Source organism: Parasteatoda tepidariorum, chromosome 1 (assembly GCF_982258835.1).
Source record: "Parasteatoda tepidariorum strain Cologne lab strain chromosome 1, Ptep-v5.0, whole genome shotgun sequence".
In the NCBI taxonomy this organism is placed as follows: Eukaryota; Metazoa; Arthropoda; class Arachnida; order Araneae; family Theridiidae; genus Parasteatoda; species Parasteatoda tepidariorum.
Window position 1 is genome coordinate 95,400,305 of NC_141755.1, and position 20,672 is coordinate 95,420,976.

A 20,672-nucleotide genomic window follows, 5' to 3' on the forward strand; every position below is an offset into this window, starting at 1 on the left:
GTGAAAGCTACCTTTCTACGATAGATCTAGATGTCTCGAAGTTGCTTCCTTGTCAAATGGACAGATTACCTGTCATATGGTACTGACCTGAATTCCTTGGGGTAGACCTTGATCACAAGGTCATTTCTTAAATGACCAACAAGGAAGTCCACACCCCAATGTAGAGTCATCGGAACCGGTTAATATGCAATTATAACATATTTTTGTTTGTTTTCTCATTGACCAAAGTAATTGTGGCTAGCGAAGGATTAGGTTCAACATATTTGGAATACCACTTTCGATACTAAGGTATGTATTTATTTTCTTTTTAATCAGTTAATACTTTAAGTTTTTGTTATATTTTTAGTTAATACTTTTAGTATTTTATCTTTTAAATCAAATGATAAACATTTTTACGATTGTTTTTCATTTAGTTAAATAAATTTTTATGACCTTTTCCTTTGTTTACATTTTTTAATTTAAATATTATCACAGAACTTTGTTTCACAAATGTAACATTATTTTCATTATAAATATGTCTTTAACAAGTATGCAGTTAATATATTATATGGGTTAAATAGACAATATGTAAAAAGTCATATCATATGTATTTCAAAATCATGTTTAAACTACATGAAAAATTTTGTACTATTAGGTATCATTTCTGTTTTAAATATTCAAAGTTGCTTCATTACAGATATTATTATAAATTTTAAAATTATTAATGTATTATAATGGGAAAAGTTTATCTTTATTTCTGAAATAATCCAAAAAGAAAACCAGATTTCCTACCATTTCTTACATTTTAAGTTTTTTATGTATGGCAAAAAGGATCCTTTATATTTTTCTTTGGCTATAAAGGAACTAAGTTATTCTGCCTTTAACATAAAAGCGTCAATAAATGATGATGGTGATTATAAAAAATTGAAAAATTAAGATGGAATGAAAATTAATTTAAGACATTAAAATATAAGAAAACACATGGATTTAATTCTAATTTATAAAACATGGAGGCGAATTATGAGTATTTCCCTTTATTTCTCCGAATTAGTCTACTTATTATTTGTGAGACTAAATAATTATATCCAATACAGTGGGGAGAAAGCCCTAAAATGCTTAAATCAAATCTATGCTTCACAAGAAGTTACAAATAAATTGTCAACCATTTCGAAGGTCGACAACAGTATACTTGCTACCCTTTTCATCAGTCCATGGTAAATTATTTTATCACTTACTATTTTATCACTTCAATATAACAAAAAAAGAATAACAAATTTTAAGTCCTCTAATAAGTTGACGATGGTAAACAAACTTATCATAGGAAAAAAAAATGTGAAAATTAAATAATTTAATTAATTATCTGAACTATTTAATTGAAAAGATGTCAACTGTTCCGGATTCTACAAAATATTTCAATCAGCGGTAGAGAACCATAAACTTAAATTTGTAGGTTTTCGCTAAATTTTACCAACCTTTTAAATGGCTCAGCAGGAAATAACTACAGCGAAGAGGTGTTTCATATAAGCTTTCGAATAATTTAAAAGTAATGGAGGTCGAAAACCGTATAAATCAAATTTTCCAAACCAAGAATTATACATTTTTTAAAAAGAAATTTAATTCACAGCTCCTCATGCTACATAAAGTATAACATGAGGCTTACAGATGTAAGTGGGTAAAGTACAATTGTAAGTTAAAAAAAAAAAACAGACAAAATTAAAAGTTTAAGTTGTAAACTAAATTGCGTAAAATATTTAGGTTTTCAGTACATTCAACAAACCAGGACAAAACATGTGTTCAAGAAATACCCGAGTATTTCAGTTCCTTTTTTTTTAAGCTTTCTCTTTGACTTAAATATAAATTACAATAATATATAACGTGTTCTATAGTTTCAACATCCTGACCACAAGAACATGATACATTGAAACATAAATTTTTTCTACCACTCGAAATATTTATCCGTTATCTTGAGCAAGTTGGCATCTCTGTACCTGACTTTTACTTCCGCATGCCCTTAAAAACAAATTATATATATTTGCTTAAAAGGATTATATGTTGTTGGTGTTAAATTATTTTATTAATTTAAATTTATAAAACCAAAATTAGAAATATGAATTTTCCTACCACTTTATCCTCTATCGCCAATAGCGGGATAAGTTGGCCGTTGTGTGTTAACCCCTTCCTTCTCGCTCCCGTGAAAATGACGGGGTGAGGTTTTGCCCTCTAGTTCTCGCTCCCGTGATATTTCCGGGTTGGAGTGTTCAGTAGTAACGCGCCAATAAGAATAAAACTAATCCATTTCTTTTGCCTGGAAAACATTTTATTTCTCATTTTACTCACCGGATGGCAGTACAAAGATATTTTAAAGGTAATTGTAGATAGTTAGTTTATTTTAAACTAGATGTCAGCACTAATCAGGAATACAGGGATAAAAAAATAAGCACTTTTACGACCATTTTCTTGGAAATTAACCGATCGTTCCTTATAGGTCATCGCCAAGGACGTGCTTAGGGTTTTAGTGGCCCTGGGCGAAACATAAAGAGATTTTATCATGGTTAACAAAAATCATGCCTTGTTTAACAAAATATATCTTAAAAATTAGATTTTTTTTTTGCTTCAATCAAAGCTTTTTAAAAAAATTTTTTTCGCGTTTATTGATGAAAAGTTTGTCAAAATGCATGAATAATACTCAATTTAAATATTAATATTGAAATTCTTAATACCACTAATAATAAAAAGGCTTATATTATTATTTAATTATTGCAAATTAATTACTAAATAAATGAAGTGAGTTATTCTTTTTCTTAACCAAACTAAAAACATTAATGAGTTGCAGACTGAGAACTAACTTGTCGAATAAAAAGTAAATTAATTTAGACAAGAAAAAAATTTATTTTCCAAAATTAATAATTCTTGGCAGAACAAGTCTTTATTCTTTATTTACAAGTAGATATCTTAATTGTATATTTAATAAGTTTTAAAATGACTTGTATTGTAATTGATGTGTATAAAATTAAATGGGTATAATTTAAATGCGTTTATTGATAATGAAATAGCAAATTATTTTGCATACTACAATGAGCACATTCAAATCTTAAAATTATATGAAATAAATATTGAAAAATTATAATATTTTAATTTAAAAGCTGCTTTCTTATCTACTTTTGAACTCTTGAAAGATAACATTTCGTCTCTTCAGATATTAACTTATTTCTTGATTCTATAAGCAGGAACCTATCAAGACAAATTCAGGCCCAAGGCCCACCAAATTCTCCGGGCCCCTTACAAAATGTTTTTACATTAAATTACTGAAGAGTAGTCCTAACAATGAAAAAGAATCTAATGAATTGCATGATTCAAGAGAATAATTCTAAGAAATTTTGAAAGCAGACAATTGAAGATTATTTTTCTAAGATAAAGTTTACTTATCTATAAATTAAAGCAAAATATAAAACAACAAAACAATGTTATGTCAAAATAGAAATAGTTTGGTGGCCACAAACGATTGAAATCAGTGATTTTTGCTAAAAGTCACGGATTAGCTGAATTATTTTTTTTATTTAACTTAAACGAACACAAAGCTAGCCCAGCTTTCATTAGATGTTTTACTAATTTTTGAGGTCCCTCAGAAATTGTGGGCCCTAAGCCCATGCCTATTGTTCCTAGGCGATAATCAGGGCCTGTCTATTAATAAAACATTTATTATCAATACGTTTTGATATCAAAAGTTCATTATTGCTGCCTTAAGCCATATTATCAGCATTTGAATTATTTAGAAGAAGTGGTAAGTAAAAACCTTATAAATCGGCCCCATAATATTATTTTACCCTGAATCAAGAAAACATTAAAGGACTGCCACTCGAAAATATTTATCCGCTGTACAGAGAAAGTTGACATCTCTGTTAATATCACAGGATTGCCCTACGTAACTTTAAATACAAAAAGTGGTGATAAATAAAATTCAAAATTTTATTACTAGAGGTTGAATTAGCAACTTCTACAAAAATATATCAATTTTTTCAGTTTACTATTGAATGTGAGTGCAAGGAATGTTTTTACTTTAAGAATGAATAATTTGAAATGTTAGTCCTAGTGGTAGTTACGACCACTTTTAACTATTACAGTCGCCTGTGACATCATTGATATCATGACCAGTCTTCTGTCTCTCCTTTGATAAATTAGCTTAAATCATTTCTATGTAGAAAGGAGTGGCAAATTTCTGAGACTACAGAAATTTCATATTAGTTGGAGGGTACGTAATGCATTCCCAAGTGTGCAAAATATCTTGATCAGTAAATAAACAGTAAATTCAATCGGAAAAATCATGTAAAATCAATTATCAATAGCACAAGCAGCCTGTTCCAAACTACAAGTTCTTCTTCAAAACTCTAAAATGGAACTCAGAATTAAATGCTTACTCTACATCTTAATGATCCGTTCCATTCCAACTTACGCATCTCCGGCCTGATGCAACATCTCTCCGTCATTCCAAGAGAAACTCAAAATTTGTCCGAAAATACTACGAAAAATAACCCAAGCAAGATGTTTTATCCGAGATAAAGACATACATCGTGATCTCAAAATTGATTTTTTTACGCCATCATATTGCAAAGCTAAATTGCAATTTTTTTAAAAAAAAACCCATAAATTTTGATACAGCAGGATTTAATGAAATTTTTACTTTTGAAAACTTTTGAGAATACATAAACCTCAGACAGATTATTCTCTTATTGGCCTTTTATTTTCAGTAATTTTGCAATAGAGATCTAAATAAAAAGTAAAATGATGGATTATTGGTTGGATCTAAATATAGTTACAAATTCCAAAAAGTTTTTTTAAAAAAAATGTTTAATAACAGTCAAGGAATCCTTTCCCACGGAACACCATATGGAAACCGCTGCCATAGATTACCTAAATGCTGGCAAGCAGCAAAATTTATCACTATATTTTTGAAAATCGATTTTTCGATCAATTTCCGACTGAAACAAACTAACAGACGCAACACTGAAAGTAATAAAATAAATCAAAAATTTTGAAAAAATCCATTTTTAAAGCGGATTTAAATCTTTTCAAATTATTTATATATGAATGATGCTTAGCACTTTTTAACTTTTCATTTTAAACGATATTTTAGTTGCTGACAGTATTTCGCAAAAACTTCCATTAATCATACATTGCCAACATCTGAACTTTTTGAGAAGTTTGAGGAGCATTTTTCCAAAATAAAGGAAGGAAGCTCCAAAAAAAAATTCCATGTCATATAACAAAAAAAAAAGAATCAATAAGTTGTTTGAGACATTTTAATGACATATGAATTTAATGACCGATTAATGGTCATGAAATGACCTTAAGGTCGATATAGGTGTATTTTAGATTTTCGATCTAAAGTAAGTAAAGGTCTAAGTGTCAACAAGTAATACAATTGGTTATTTCAACTATAAACTACTGCTGTTTTTAAAAAGAGCAAATAGAATCAAATCGGAAATAATTTTAACCTAATAATACTGCTTGAAGTAACTTTTTCAACAATTTTTATTTTAATTAATGTTAAGGTCTAATGCATTTTAATTTGTAATTAAGAAGTGAACATAATTCCAACTAATTAAAATGAACTGTGACAAGTGAATTTTAAATAAAAAATAATTTGTAGGCGACTATAGCATATGCGTTCAGTACAGTATATTATATTGTGTGTAGATTATGGTAGTCAAAACAATTTTAAAATAAATTTATTAAATTATGAATGAAATATCAAGGGATTGAATTTTATACCACCTTAAATGTAAAAATAAATCCGTCTTGAAAACTGGGTGAGTTGCCAGATGTCAGCATTATCAAATCACGTGAATTCATCTTAAACAATTTTTATGTTTTCTGAGTATTAATTGGGTACTAATTATTGTTATTGTTATTACAGTGGTGTCTGTGAAGATTTCTAGTTGCAATGCAGCTGCTAACTGGTTTTATAATAGGTAAGTTGAGTTAAAGCTATTCTACAGTTAATTAAATAAGCATTTTTGGAATTTTTAAAACATGAAGTTTACAATAAAGTATTAATTTTACTGAAGTTATTTACGATTTTGCACTCTTATATATGCACTCATTTTTAAAACTTGTGTGTTGTACGTTGTACCAAGTATAATAATGAACTCTTTGAATAACTTTTGATCTAATGATCAGATTTTCACGTACTGCTGCTCCAGTTTAATGTGTGGTTGGAGGACCTTACTTTTATGCTAATTAATAAGTGCAGACAATAGTTTAAGTTAGAAAATCAGACACAAAAACACACTTTCTTTTAATAAAAACATTTCTTTTTTCGAATGATTCGGATTCTTGATCCTCAAACTAGGGGAGGTAAAATATGGTCCCAATAGTTTAGTCAAGAGAGCGGGTGGAAGTTTAGACCCCTAAATAATTTTACTTTTTGCATATGTCGCCATAACTCGGAAAACTTTTAAAATGTTTCGAAGCATTTTAACATATAATTATACAATACGTATGTCCAAAGATAATTCTTTGCAAAAAGGATTTTCAATAATAATAATTATTGTTTTTTTTTTTAAAAAAAAAAATTGAATTGTAAAGTATACTAATTCCAACATAATTTTAAAGAGCGTAATTTTATATGGTAAAACATAAATTTTGAACGAAGATATGAAATCCTAAAAAAGTCGTATATTTTTTGACCTATTCAACTTTTATTGAGCAATTCAATTGTGCCATTAAAGTTATATTGTAAAATCTGAGTGACAAGTGATTCTGAATGCAATTGTTTTTCTTACAAATGTATGCACGTATTACAATTTGTAAAATTAAAATGATTTAAAAGAAAATATCCAATACAATAATTGCCGTAGATGATTGAGTATTTATAATTTAATAACATTAATAAGTTTATACAGAGTGTATTTTATAGTTTGTCTATATAAAGAGCCCCCTAGCTATTCGTCTAGAGCAGTGGCGGTAACTATTGTTACGAGGTTCAACTATTTTAAGTAGGTCTGTTAAGTGGTTAAATACAGGTTTTGGCTCGGGTCGAGTCTGAGAAAGGGAATCAGGAATGCGTTATTTCTTGTTTCCATAGCAGCGTACGGCCTTAGACTTTGTGGCGAGGGGAGTTCATTCCATGGACGAACTATAATGAATGGGTGTTCTTGCAGGAATACATAATTTTAGAATCTTTACCAGAGCTTAACCAAATTTTGCGTACCATCTTTCTTGATAGACGACTCTTTATTTTTAAAAAAGAAAAAAGTGGTAGCACGAGTGTTTCATCTTTAAATGTTTCTGCAGAAACATGGCAGTTCTGCTTACTAAAATATATTATTAATATAAAAATTTATATTTGGATCTGAAGTGTCGAACAATGCTTTTTTAAAGCTTGAAAAAGGTGTAGTATTGTTTTTTTTTTTTTAAATTTTTAATCTCGGTGTATTTCATATCTAGAACCTTTGATAACTGGGAATTATTGGTTTAAGTAAAAAATAGATATACACATTATGGATGGCAAATAAATTTTTAAACAAACAGGAAAAAATAAATACGTTATCGAAATACCACGAAATATTATTGAGGGATACGGGATTAAAAACACCGAAACCAGTTTGATTTCAGGAGAAAAAAATAACTTACCGGTGTTTCATTATGCAACTTTTTGGCTCCCCTTCTTTTCTTCTGATTATTTAACAGGTTTTGTTATTTTTAATCTCGACTTCTTCGTTAATTATTAGTTAAGTTTTGGTGGCGTACATTTGGTACTTCGTATATTTAAACTATACCATTTCAATATATATCATAATAATATTATAATTATCGTTGTACCATTTTCAATTAAATTTTACTATGAAATTATGGAACTTCGTGGATTGTGGAAATTTACGTACTCATACTAGAATTCAAAAATGTTTTTTACTTCGCACATTTCAATTATACCATTTAAATGCATACCATAATCATATTATAATGACCGTTGTAATATTTTCAATTACATTTTACTATTATAGTTTTTTCTGAATTTCTTCATTTGCTTATGATTCATTATACTAACGAAAATTACAAGATCTCTTTAATGTAAAAATTATTTTCTTGTTTCAGTTCTTGCCTGCATTTCTTTTGGTAAATGTCAATTTGTAAGAACATATCCTCGTTCTGCGTTCGAAAATGTTGGATTAGGTGAAGCACCACGTGGTGTTTACATTCCACAAGATTCCTTTTTGAATGCTCTTCGCAATCCATCCTACAGAGCACCCGTGTCACCCATAAACTATGGATACAATGTGCCACAGCAACCATTTTCAGTTCAGGCAGCACCAGCAACAACAACCACTCAACATAATGCACTGCCAACAAGCACGGACATGCAAGAGATGGAACCGAATAATGAAGATCGAGGACCGCGCAGAAGAAAAATACATAGGAGAAGAAGAATTTTCAACGAGCAAATCGGATCCCCCCAGATTTATTCACCTTCAGAGTTTCAAAACATTCCATTAGGTGAAGTTCCCGCTGGTGTCTACATTCCACCAGATTCTCTTCTAAACGCCTTACGTACTTCTCGTTCTAGAGTATCATACCAAGGGCCCGAAATGAGATCTAATGTGAACGGCAATTTTGGATTGACAGGAAATCAAGGACCAGTGAATGAGCAGCGACAACAAATGAATCCTGTTCTTCAATCAGCTGCTCCTAGTATTCAATATGTGGCTCCATCAGCAGATCTTGATGACGGAGATTACGGTAGGAGGCAACCTTCACCTTCAAGGAGACAGCAACAGACCCAAGGAAGGCGGATGCCATCAGTCCGACCGCCTTCATTGGTACTTGATCCCTCAATGGAATATCCTGCAGATAAACCCCGCGAAGAAATGCAGTCATTGCCTCGAACAGTGGAAGAATACTATGATTTGGAAGGAAACAAAATGGTATGTAATTTTCATTGAATGAATTATTAAGTAAAAATTACTTTTTATAATCCTTAAACACACTGTTTTATAGGTGGACAACCAATCTTTAAATTATAAAAAGTAAAACTCGACAGTTTCCTTCCTGTTATGGAAAACTGCCGACTTCTACGCTTTGTATTTTACTATTTTTGCATTTTTGTATTTTGTATTATTTTTGTACTTAATTTTAATGAGCTTCTAAAATTATTAATATTTCATGATTAGCATGACTGCCATGCAGCCATTAAGTAATCGTTCGTATTGTAAAAAAATATGTATAAAAAAATATTTGATTACTTATTGTGATGACAAATAAAAAAATTCGTAGATTTTCGGTAGGTTGGAGGTCCTAATAAAAATAAATTAGTTGTTAGAAGATAGTAACAGTATACTATTATATCCCTGGGAAAAACATGATATTTTGTACATTAAAAAAGTTATACATATGGTTGATTCTTCGGATATTATGATTCAAGAGTATAAAATTGGATTTAGGAAGTGCTTTTTAAAAAAAACGCCAATACTAAATGTTAATAATATTAATTTGCATAATATTGATTATCATTAAATAACAAGAAAGAAAATGAAAAATTTCTTTAATGGGAGCATTTGAAAACTTTTTCTTCAAATTTAAAATCTTTTTTAAATAGTGAGATTTCTGCTTTAAGTGTTAAATTGTTTCTTTAAGTCCGAAGTTTCTTCTTCAAACGAGAAATTTTTTCTTCAAGTCTGAAATTTTCTATTCAAATGTTTAATATTTTCTTCAAGTCTGATATTTTTCCTTGAATTCTGAAATTTTTCTTTCACGTTTGAGATATTTTCTTCAATTCTAAGTTTTTTTTCAAGTCAGAAATTTTTTCTCCAAGTTCAAAATTTTTTCTTTAATTCTGAAATTTTTCTTCAGGTGTGAAATTTTTCTTCATCAAATCTGAAATCTCTTCTAAGTCAGTCATTTTTTATTGAGTGTGAAATGTTTCCTTTACGTCTGAGATTTTTCAAGTTCGAAATTGATTCCTTAAATCTGAGATTTTTTCTTCAAGTGTAAAATTTAATTTTGAGAAACTTTCTTCAAGTCTGGAATTTTATTTTGGATATTTTCTTAAAGTTAGATAACTTTTTCTTCACGTCTGAGATTTTTCTTCAAGTCTGAGATCTTTCTTGAACTCTCTTAAGTTTTTTTAAATTTTTTTGAGAAAAATTCAGGTCTGAAATATTTTTTAGTCTCATATTTTTTCTTCAAATTTGAAATTTTTCCCTTAAATTGAATTTTTTTTTTAAAATATGAAATTTTTTTCTACAAGTGTTAAACTTTTTCTTTAAGTTTAAAATTTTTTTTTGAATGGTGAAATCTTGTGTTTAAGATTTTTTTCATAAGTCGGACATTTTTTCTTTAAGTGTGAAATTTTTTTTTCAAGTCAGATTTTTTTTCATATTTGAAATATTTTCTTTGAGTGTGTAAATTTTCTCTCCATACGTGAATTTTTTCTGAAAATGTTTGCCACATGATTGGGTCCGTGATGAAAAACGATTAACCCTTAAGCCAATAATGATGTTCTTTTTTAAAAACAAGTTCATCCTTAAAAAAAAAATGAATTGGTCATTTTGATTTATTATTATTTCAGGTTTTCTACCGGTCACGAAAATTTTCGTGACCTCTATTCCAAATTCGATGATTTTACAAGGGTTTTTCAGCTAACTAATTTTCAAGATACAATTTATCCAACAAATCTGATGTTGGGGAATAAAGAATTGGTTTTTAAAAACTGATATACTACAAAAGATTTTTTTTGAGACGGTAGACACTCTGTAATTAGTTGAAACTGATGTCTTTTGGTGAAACAGTAGATTTATGTTCGTCACTTTATTTTAATAACATAAATAATTGATATACCAAAAATTGATCTTAATTCGTGCAACTGCTATTGTGGTAGCCAATCACAGGAAGCATTCCCTCAGTCTAAGTATAAATGTTCAGACAATTTTTTTAAATACACTTTTTCAGCATTATATGATCAGTGTGGCCCAAAGAGAGGCATTAAAGAAACAAATTAAGATTAGGAATTTTTTGTCATTGCAGAGCTACCATAGCTACTACACTTTTTGAAAAAATATTTTATTGAATGTCAGACAGTTAAAAATGAAAGCCTTTAGAATTTTCTAACATTTTAAGAGCCTTACTGTGAGAGAACTTGGAGCAGAGTGGCGCTTCATATGCTTCTTTTGAATTACTGTTATGTAGTGGTGCGAAAAATAACTTTAAATCAAATTTAAAAAACAAAGAATCTTACAATAAAACACGAACTTAGATGCCACTAGATGAAATTTTCTCCAAAAGTGTAGAAAGTTAGAAGAATTGTAAATTTTGAGAAAAAAAAATTCAAAATAAGTTTGAAACATAAATTCCCACATGTCTTAGATTATTGGTGAAATGCTTCATCTAAAGTATTAACTAAACAAAAAATAACAAAAGAATATCTTGACAATTAATGACCTTTTTTAATATGATTACAGCAAGATTCCAGTGCGACTAGGCAACAAAGACGGAAACCATCTCAACGAAGAAGAACACAAACCAGAGCGAAACCAGACTATATAGAACCGGTGTACCCACCCAGAACGTATTCACCATCAGTGTTTCAGAACATAGGATTCGGTGAAGCACCCCCTGGTGTTCACATACCAAGTGACTCTCTTCTAAACACATTAAGAGACCAGAGTCCACGAAGACAGACACCACGAGCATACGAACCACAAGAATCTTACGATACGAGAGCTTCGGAAGACAGGACAGAAGCAAGAGAAGAACACATGCAAGAGGTTGCACCACAGCACAATGCCCAGGCAAGAAGAAATGCTTCGCGACAAAGATCGCGCCAGAGCCAACCGTCTGATGTAACAGAAAATCGAGAATATGGTTCCAGAAGCAGGCAACAAGAGCCAGTACTGAGTTTTCGAGAATCTAGTCAACAAAGGCAAAGGTCACATAGAAGGAATGCTGATAACTGAAGATATCTAAGTGAAGAATAACAATGTTCATTGATTGAACTGTTCATAAATGATCAAGCGCTATGTTAATAGATGAAATATGGAATTTCCTTTTACGCGTAGAATTAAAGAGTGTTGCATCATGACGTGGAAGATTCAAGCAGTTGGACATTGGAGTATTTATGAAATGTAGTAAAAATAGTTCTAACGAGGCCAAATGTATGACTCACTCATGCAATTTTTATTATGTTGTTTATTTTTTTGTACTGATAAATGTCTTTTGTATAAAATAAATGTCTTTTTTAGTAATTTTCTTTTATTTCTTTTCCCAATATTACACAAATATGTTTATTTTGAATAATTTTATTTATCAATGTATACGTTTTTTTAATATGATATAGCTCTGTTTAAAGAGGACTAATCATGGATTCAGAAACCGTTTATTCGTATAGATAATATACGTGTTGGTTATGGAAGATTACAGAAACTGCTTTTAGCATTTCATTCAAAGTTTTTGTTTAAAAAAAATTACCCATTTCAATCGTATTTTAACTACAATTTCAATACCTAACACAGCTGGACAGTTCTCTTTAGTTAAGAATTTAACACGAATTTTATGATTTCAAGTTTTAATATCATCATCAGACTCCAGTGTTTAGTTCTATTATTTTTTCTAACGCTCTAATTATAAGTAAAAATATATTTGGTAGTTTTTACTTACAAAAAAGAGTCGAATAGATACTAAGAAAAATCTGTTAGACTATCGGAATTATATGTGTAATAAAATATTAAATTCCAAAAAGGAGTTTGAATATTTTTTTAAAAATTTATATTCAAAAATTTATCATTAATTGATTTTGCAAACTAAAGAATAGCTGTTTCTCTTAGAAATAAATAATTAAAAATAGTGCAAATTTGAAAAACTATTGTTTGAAAGTGAGTCGCGTTTTGAAGATTTTACTTTTAACGCAGAAAAAGACTCCGGCGATTTATGCTTCATTTCATGACTATAAATTATTAAAATACTAAATGTAATATTTTTCGCTTATTTCGATCTAAATTAATACAAAATAAAGTAAAAACGATAAAAAACATACTTAACACCGTCCTTCTTGCTCCCGTGAAAACGACGGGGTGAGGTTTCACCCTCTATTTCTCGCTCCCGTGATATTGACGGGCTGGAGTGTTCAGTAGTAACGCGCCAATAAGAATAAAACTAATTCATTTATTTTGTCCGGAAAACATTTTATTTCTCATTTTACACACCAGATGGCAGTACCAGGATATTTTTAAGGTAATTGTAGATAAGTAGTTGGTTTATTTTAAACTAGATGCCAGCACTAATCAAATACGTAATACAAATACAAAAGCTAAAAAAATAGGCACTTTTATGACCGTTTTCTTGAAAATTAACTGATCGTTAAAAGGTTAAGAAAAATTCTACGTCAGGGTTAAGTTTTTTCTGTATATTCATAAATATTAGGCCTACCGGAAAATTCTGTCCCCGAAAGTACACGCCTCCTTTTACAGTAATGCAGATGATTCTTCTATAAAAGAAAGTGGTAAGTTATTTATTCTTTAACTCAATGGTAATGCTCTAACTTAAAGAGGCACGGCATAGATATCGCAAAAGAGCATGCGCGTAGATAGCCAAACTTGTAACCAAAGTATCTGACAGAACATAAGGGTATATCTAATACATACACTACACGGTAAATGCCTGCATTTTTTTTATACAGGCACCTTCTGCATTCTTATATTTAGGGCGTGCTCTTATGCGGGCAAACTGTTTTGGTAAATCCTGTATTCCCTGAATTAGAGTTGATATTTGGAGTTAATTTTGTTTTATTTGTCTCTTTTGAAGTTCAGCAACTATCAAAATTCTCAGATGCTCTGTTAAGTCATCCAGTTCTTGCAGCTCTTCAGTTACACTCTTCTCCTTGCTAAGTGCTGAAGATTCTGGAGTTCTTTGTTCAGATTTTAAACCCTGTGTCATGAACAAAAGTAATAATTAGAATTAGTTATTATAAATGATAATAAATTACTTTAGAAAATTGCTATAAAAATATTTATCATAATTTCAATTAAAAGTTGAAAATTCTCTTAAACTTTAGAAGTGAAATTTTCGAAATTAGTGGAAATCTTTAAAATTAACCAAAAAAAAAAATATGTTTCTAATATGTAGTTATCTTCTGATTGAGATTAAACATTTCATATTTTGAAATGCTATTCTGAATTTGCTAGTTTTTAATATGAATTCCAGAAATACTAATTTTCGGAAAGGATTGAAAATAGTTTGTAAGGACAGTTCGTTCCAAATTGTTTTTTTCTCTTTTTTTAAAAGTAAAATGTCAGCAACTCCCGGTACGTATTAAGAATTGCATTATGTTATAAAAATGTGTAAATTGTACGTATATTATCAAGGTGGTCTCAACCGAAGAATATTTAAAAAGTGGCAAAGAAAGATACAACCTCTTGCGAACCTTTAACCTTTTTTTTCATGAGTCCCTTGATGTTCTATTTGAACTAATGTAAACACCAATTAATTAAACTACATAGTACAATTACTTGGTTCAAAACTTTGCCTCAAAAATATATAAATAGGAAATAACACTTGACATGTTTCATGAGCTCAAAGGCAGACACCTATTTTCAATATTTTTCAAACGTGAATAAGAAAAATCGATTTCATTCTAGCAATCATATCTAGCAAGTCTTGAAAATGGGGGCCTGTTTTTGAGCGCTTTAAACATGCCAACTGTTATTTCCGATTTACATATTTTTAAGAAAATGAAGTTTTTAATTGAATAATATCCTACCACGTTTTAGTACTATTTGTAATAATACAATATTTTTATTTAATTTCCAAAATTTATAAAATAATGTGATTATTAATTATAGCAGAAACTCTCCAGCACGACAGCGGGCGCTGCAGATTTTCACAGCATCTGCAAAGAATTTTCTACCTCAGAATTTTTAAAAACGGCATTAAACGGAGAAAAATTTCTTAACTGAAGAACTGTTGGTCACAACCGAAAGGGAAGATATAGTGTCATAGATATATTCTCAACTGGAACCAAAGTGTAGTTTTGCAGTTAGTGAGAAAGTGCAGGAAACAACCACTGGAAGCTTGAAAAAAGATTTACTTGTTGTTATTGAAAGTGACGTTGTAAATCAAGAAAATGGAAGCAAAATGAGAAAAGTTAGCAAGTTTATAAGCACTAAAGCAGAAAGGGAGCAAAATGGCACCAATCGAGTGCAAAAAAAATCAAACATGAAGTGTTAAAATCAGTATCACAGTATAAAGTACGACATCAGTAAACAGCTATTTTATCAGCAAAAAGGATTACTCAATTTTGAGATTTAACGTTCTACAATGGATACAAAATCTTAGGAACCTCTCCATTAACATTGCATTTCAACTCCGATGTTATGCCAAACTCTCCTTTTTCAAACTTCTTTGAGTTCTCAAATGCTCTGTAACTTTCTTAATAAAAGTGTTAACTAAATACCACCTTAAATCTATATTTTTTAGAATCCTTCAAAATATGAAGACAAAAATGTTTACACAATGAGCGTCGCAAACTTATATTTGAGCTTGGGAAAAAGAAAACGTTTTTGAAAGCAAGCAAATCACAATTCAGCAAGATGGGTACACAAGGAGTCAAAACCTATCTGATTTCAGGTCAAAACTTGAATACGTTTCTCGTTAATCGTGTCTTTAAACACTTTTTCTTTCTTTCCACAAGCAAATAGGTTTTGGTATGTCATATTCCCACCTTCCTCAATTGCGATTCGTCAGTAATCGAAAGTGTTTTTTTTCTGTCTTAAATGTTGGGACTTTCACTTTATATGCTTTCCTTAAGACCATTTTCGATAAGGTATTTAAAAAAACACACACACATATATATATATATATATATATATATATATATATATGTATATATATATATATATATATATATATATATATATATATATATATATATATATATATATGAATTGATCAGTATATTATATAAATATAAAATTCCAACAATGACAAACGGAGGTTAACATAAATTTTAAATATAAGTTTTGCAATAATAAAAAAAATCCTTAATGATTGTTCAAGACTATTGTTTAAAACGTATGTAATGAGTGTTTCAATAATGTCTGTATTAAAAAGTATTGTTAGCGGGAAATATAATTGTCAACAATACCATAAAAGAAGTACAAAGAAATTCTTAAAACATTCATTCTTATCTTTGAATAAGCATTGAAAGGTGAAGCTTTGAAAATGAATCGCCTTATGAATGCAATTTGCATATCAGGATGGTTTACGTTCTTTCTCAGAAAGAAAAAAACTATGCCTGAGCTGCTTCCTGCAGCAAATATGGTTGAAGAGACCCACGGGCCTCAATTACCCGAGCTTGGCATAACATCTGGCCAGGGTGACCACAGGTCACTGTGTGATTTTGTAGTAAAAGACCCTCCGCGTATTGTCTCCACATTTGTAGAGTCACAAGAACCGGAGTGGTACAGGAATGACTGGGAAGAATCAGGAATCAGAAAGTCTTACATTGGTGATGAGAGTTTGATCCATCCACCAATCATAGCTGGTTGCACTAATGCACCACTGAAGGCTGAAATTAAACTGATCAGTAAGTCATCATTATTTTTTTAAATAAACATTTTCGTAACAAGCATGGCTTTAGAAATAACTTACATTCGCCTAAACGTGCAGCTTAGGAAAAAAAAGCGGACCACCCAGAATACATTTTAATTTAATGATTTCAAGTTCTGGAACTCAATCTTAATGGTTCACGGTCATAACATAAAATATTCAAATTAATTTGTGCAAACGCTATTTCTAGTTAAGAAATTCAACACCATCAATCTTATTAATATCTATTAAACATACATTTTGTTTGATAGATTCATGTTCTTGACCCTCAAAATATGGGGGCAGCTGGAATCTGGCCTTAATAATTTGGTCAAGAGAGTTTGGACCCCTTAATTTGATTTTTTGTGCAATTTGCAGCATCTCCAGAATTTTTTAAGCGAATCGAAAAGGTTTTGCGCAGAATTATTAATTTAAATTATTATAATTTAAATATGAGTTTTTCAACAATAAGTTATATAAAATAGATGGAACTAATGGTATTTCGTTTATCTAAATATAATTCTATGTAAAAAGTAATTATTAATAGCGGTTTATTACCTTTATGATATTATTTAATGATGCAACTTTAAAAGGCAAAATTTGAATGAAATTGTCAATTGGTTCTAGAGAATTCTAAATTTAAAAAATACAGCCTTTTTAAATTTTGGCAACTCAAAAACTATTCGACCGAATGAGCTCAAATTTTATATTTAGTCCTTCTACCTTTTTTATTCCTTTTCACGGAATAGAACAACTGGTACTAAATTTGAAAATGGCGACAGGTATAGTTTTAAAGAAATTGGTTATAGCGTGTCGGAACCAATCTCTGGAAACTTAAAATAAAATTTACTTATTGTGATTGACAGTGGCATTGGAAACCACGGAAAAGGAAATAAATAGAAAAAAGTTATCAAAGTGGTACTGAAGTTATCGGGAATATCGCCTTCTCATGAACTGAAGAAATGCTGGTAACAAACTAATGGTGTAAACATAGAACAACTGGTACTAAATTCAAAAATGGCGACAGGTATAGTTTTGAAGAATTTGATGAGAGCCTATCGGGACCAATTTCTAGAAACTTAAGTAAGATTTACTTGTTGTGATTGAAAGTGGCGATAGAAGCCACGGAAAAATAAAATAAAGTTTAAAAAAAATTATGAAAGTGGTACTAAAGTTTTCTGGTATATCGCCATCTCATGAACTGAAGAGCTGCGGGTAACAAACTAATGGTGAGAAGATAAAAGCAACCGGTACTAAATTCAAATATGGCAACCTGTATAGTTTTGAAGAAATTGGTTATATAGCGTGTCGGAACCAATCTCTGGAAACTTAAAATAAAATTTACTTATTGTGATTGACAGTGGCATTGGAAACCACGGAAAAGGAAATAAATAGAAAAAAGTTATCAAAGTGGTACTGAAGTTATCGGGAATATCGCCTTCTCATGAACTGAAGAAATGCTGGTAACAAACTAATGGTGTAAACATAGAACAACTGGTACTAAATTCAAAAATGGCGACAGGTATAGTTTTGAAGAATTTGATGAGAGCCTATCGGGACCAATTTCTAGAAACTTAAGTAAGATTTACTTGTTGTGATTGAAAGTGGCGATAGAAGCCACGGAAAAATAAAATAAAGTTTAAAAAAAATTATGAAAGTGGTACTAAAGTTTTCTGGTATATCGCCATCTCATGAACTGAAGAGCTGCGGGTAACAAACTAATGGTGAGAAGATAAAAGCAACCGGTACTAAATTCAAATATGGCAACATGTATAGTTTTGAAGAAATTGGTTATATAGCGTGTCGGAACCAATCTCTGGAAACTTAAAATAAAATTTACTTATTGTGATTGACAGTGGCATTGGAAACCACGGAAAAGGAAATAAATAGAAAAAAGTTATCAAAGTGGTACTGAAGTTATCGGGAATATCGCCTTCTCATGAACTGAAGAAATGCTGGTAACAAACTAATGGTGTAAACATAGAACAACTGGTACTAAATTCAAAAATGGCGACAGGTATAGTTTTGAAGAATTTGATGAGAGCCTATCGGGACCAATTTCTAGAAACTTAAGTAAGATTTACTTGTTGTGATTGAAAGTGGCGATAGAAGCCACGGAAAAATAAAATAAAGTTTAAAAAAAATTATGAAAGTGGTACTAAAGTTTTCTGGTATATCGCCATCTCATGAACTGAAGAGCTGCGGGTAACAAACTAATGGTGAGAAGATAAAAGCAACCGGTACTAAATTCAAATATGGCAACATGTATAGTTTTGAAGAAATTGGTTATATAGCGTGTCGGAACCAATCTCTGGAAACTTAAAATAAAATTTACTTATTGTGATTGACAGTGGCATTGGAAACCACGGAAAAGGAAATAAATAGAAAAAAGTTATCAAAGTGGTACTGAAGTTATCGGGAATATCGCCTTCTCATGAACTGAAGAAATGCTGGTAACAAACTAATGGTGTAAACATAGAACAACTGGTACTAAATTCAAAAATGGCGACAGGTATAGTTTTGAAGAATTTGATGAGAGCCTATCGGGACCAATTTCTAGAAACTTAAGTAAGATTTACTTGTTGTGATTGAAAGTGGCGATAGAAGCCACGGAAAAATAAAATAAAGTTTAAAAAAAATTATGAAAGTGGTACTAAAGTTTTCTGGTATATCGCCATCTCATGAACTGAAGAGCTGCGGGTAACAAACTAATGGTGAGAAGATAAAAGCAACCGGTACTAAATTCAAATATGGCAACATGTATAGTTTTGAAGAAATTGGTTATATAGCGTGTCGGAACCAATCTCTGGAAACTTAAAATAAAATTTACTTATTGTGATTGACAGTGGCATTGGAAACCACGGAAAAGGAAATAAATAGAAAAAAGTTATCAAAGTGGTACTGAAGTTATCGGGAATATCGCCTTCTCATGAACTGAAGAAATGCTGGTAACAAACTAATGGTGTAAACATAGAACAACTGGTACTAAATTCAAAAATGGCGACAGGTATAGTTTTGAAGAATTTGATGAGAGCCTATCGGGACCAATTTCTAGAAACTTAAGTAAGATTTACTTGTTGTGATTGAAAGTGGCGATAGAAGCCACGGAAAAATAAAATAAAGTTTAAAAAAAATTATGAAAGTGGTACTAAAGTTTTCTGGTATATCGCCATCTCATGAACTGAAGAGCTGCGGGTAACAAACTAATGGTGAGAAGATAAAAGCAACCGGTACTAAATTCAAATATGGCAACATGTATAGTTTTGAAGAAATTGGTTATATAGCGTGTCGGAACCAATCTCTGGAAACTTAAAATAAAATTTACTTATTGTGATTGACAGTGGCATTGGAAACCACGGAAAAGGAAATAAATAGAAAAAAGTTATCAAAGTGGTACTGAAGTTATCGGGAATATCGCCTTCTCATGAACTGAAGAAATGCTGGTAACAAACTAATGGTGTAAACATAGAACAACTGGTACTAAATTCAAAAATGGCGACAGGTATAGTTTTGAAGAATTTGATGAGAGCCTATCGGGACCAATTTCTAGAAACTTAAGTAAGATTTACTTGTTGTGATTGAAAGTGGCGATAGAAGCCACGGAAAAATAAAATAAAGTTTAAAAAAAATTATGAAAGTGGTACTAAAGTTTTCTGGTATATCGCCATCTCATGAACTGAAGAGCTGCGGGTAACAAACTAATGGTGAGAAGATAAAAGCAACCGGTACTAAATTCAAATATGGCAACATGTATAGTTTTGAAGAAATTGGTTATATAGCGTGTCGGAACCAATCTCTGGAAACTTAAAATAAAATTTACTTATTGTGATTGACAGTGGCATTGGAAACCACGGAAAAGGAAATAAATAGAAAAAAGTTATCAAAGTGGTACTGAAGTTATCGGGAATATCGCCTTCTCATGAACTGAAGAAATGCTGGTAACAAACTAATGGTGTAAACATAGAACAACTGGTACTAAATTCAAAAATGGCGACAGGTATAGTTTTGAAGAATTTGATGAGAGCCTATCGGGACCAATTTCTAGAAACTTAAGTAAGATTTACTTGTTGTGATTGAAAGTGGCGATAGAAGCCACGGAAAAATAAAATAAAGTTTAAAAA

The 20,672-nt window shown here is 30.5% G+C and overlaps 1 protein-coding gene across 1 annotated transcript; it reads left to right on the forward strand.

Moving 5' to 3' along the window:
- Positions 1 to 148: 148 nt before the first annotated feature.
- On the forward strand, positions 149 to 12,215 carry LOC107451673 (uncharacterized). The gene is made up of 4 exons (XM_016067840.5): positions 149 to 288; positions 5,894 to 5,948; positions 8,074 to 8,900; positions 11,433 to 12,215. Exons 2-4 carry the CDS (start codon positions 5,921 to 5,923, stop codon positions 11,925 to 11,927), a joined length of 1,350 nt encoding a protein of 449 aa, XP_015923326.1. The 5' UTR covers positions 149 to 288; positions 5,894 to 5,920; the 3' UTR covers positions 11,928 to 12,215.
- Positions 12,216 to 20,672: the final 8,457 nt, after the last annotated feature.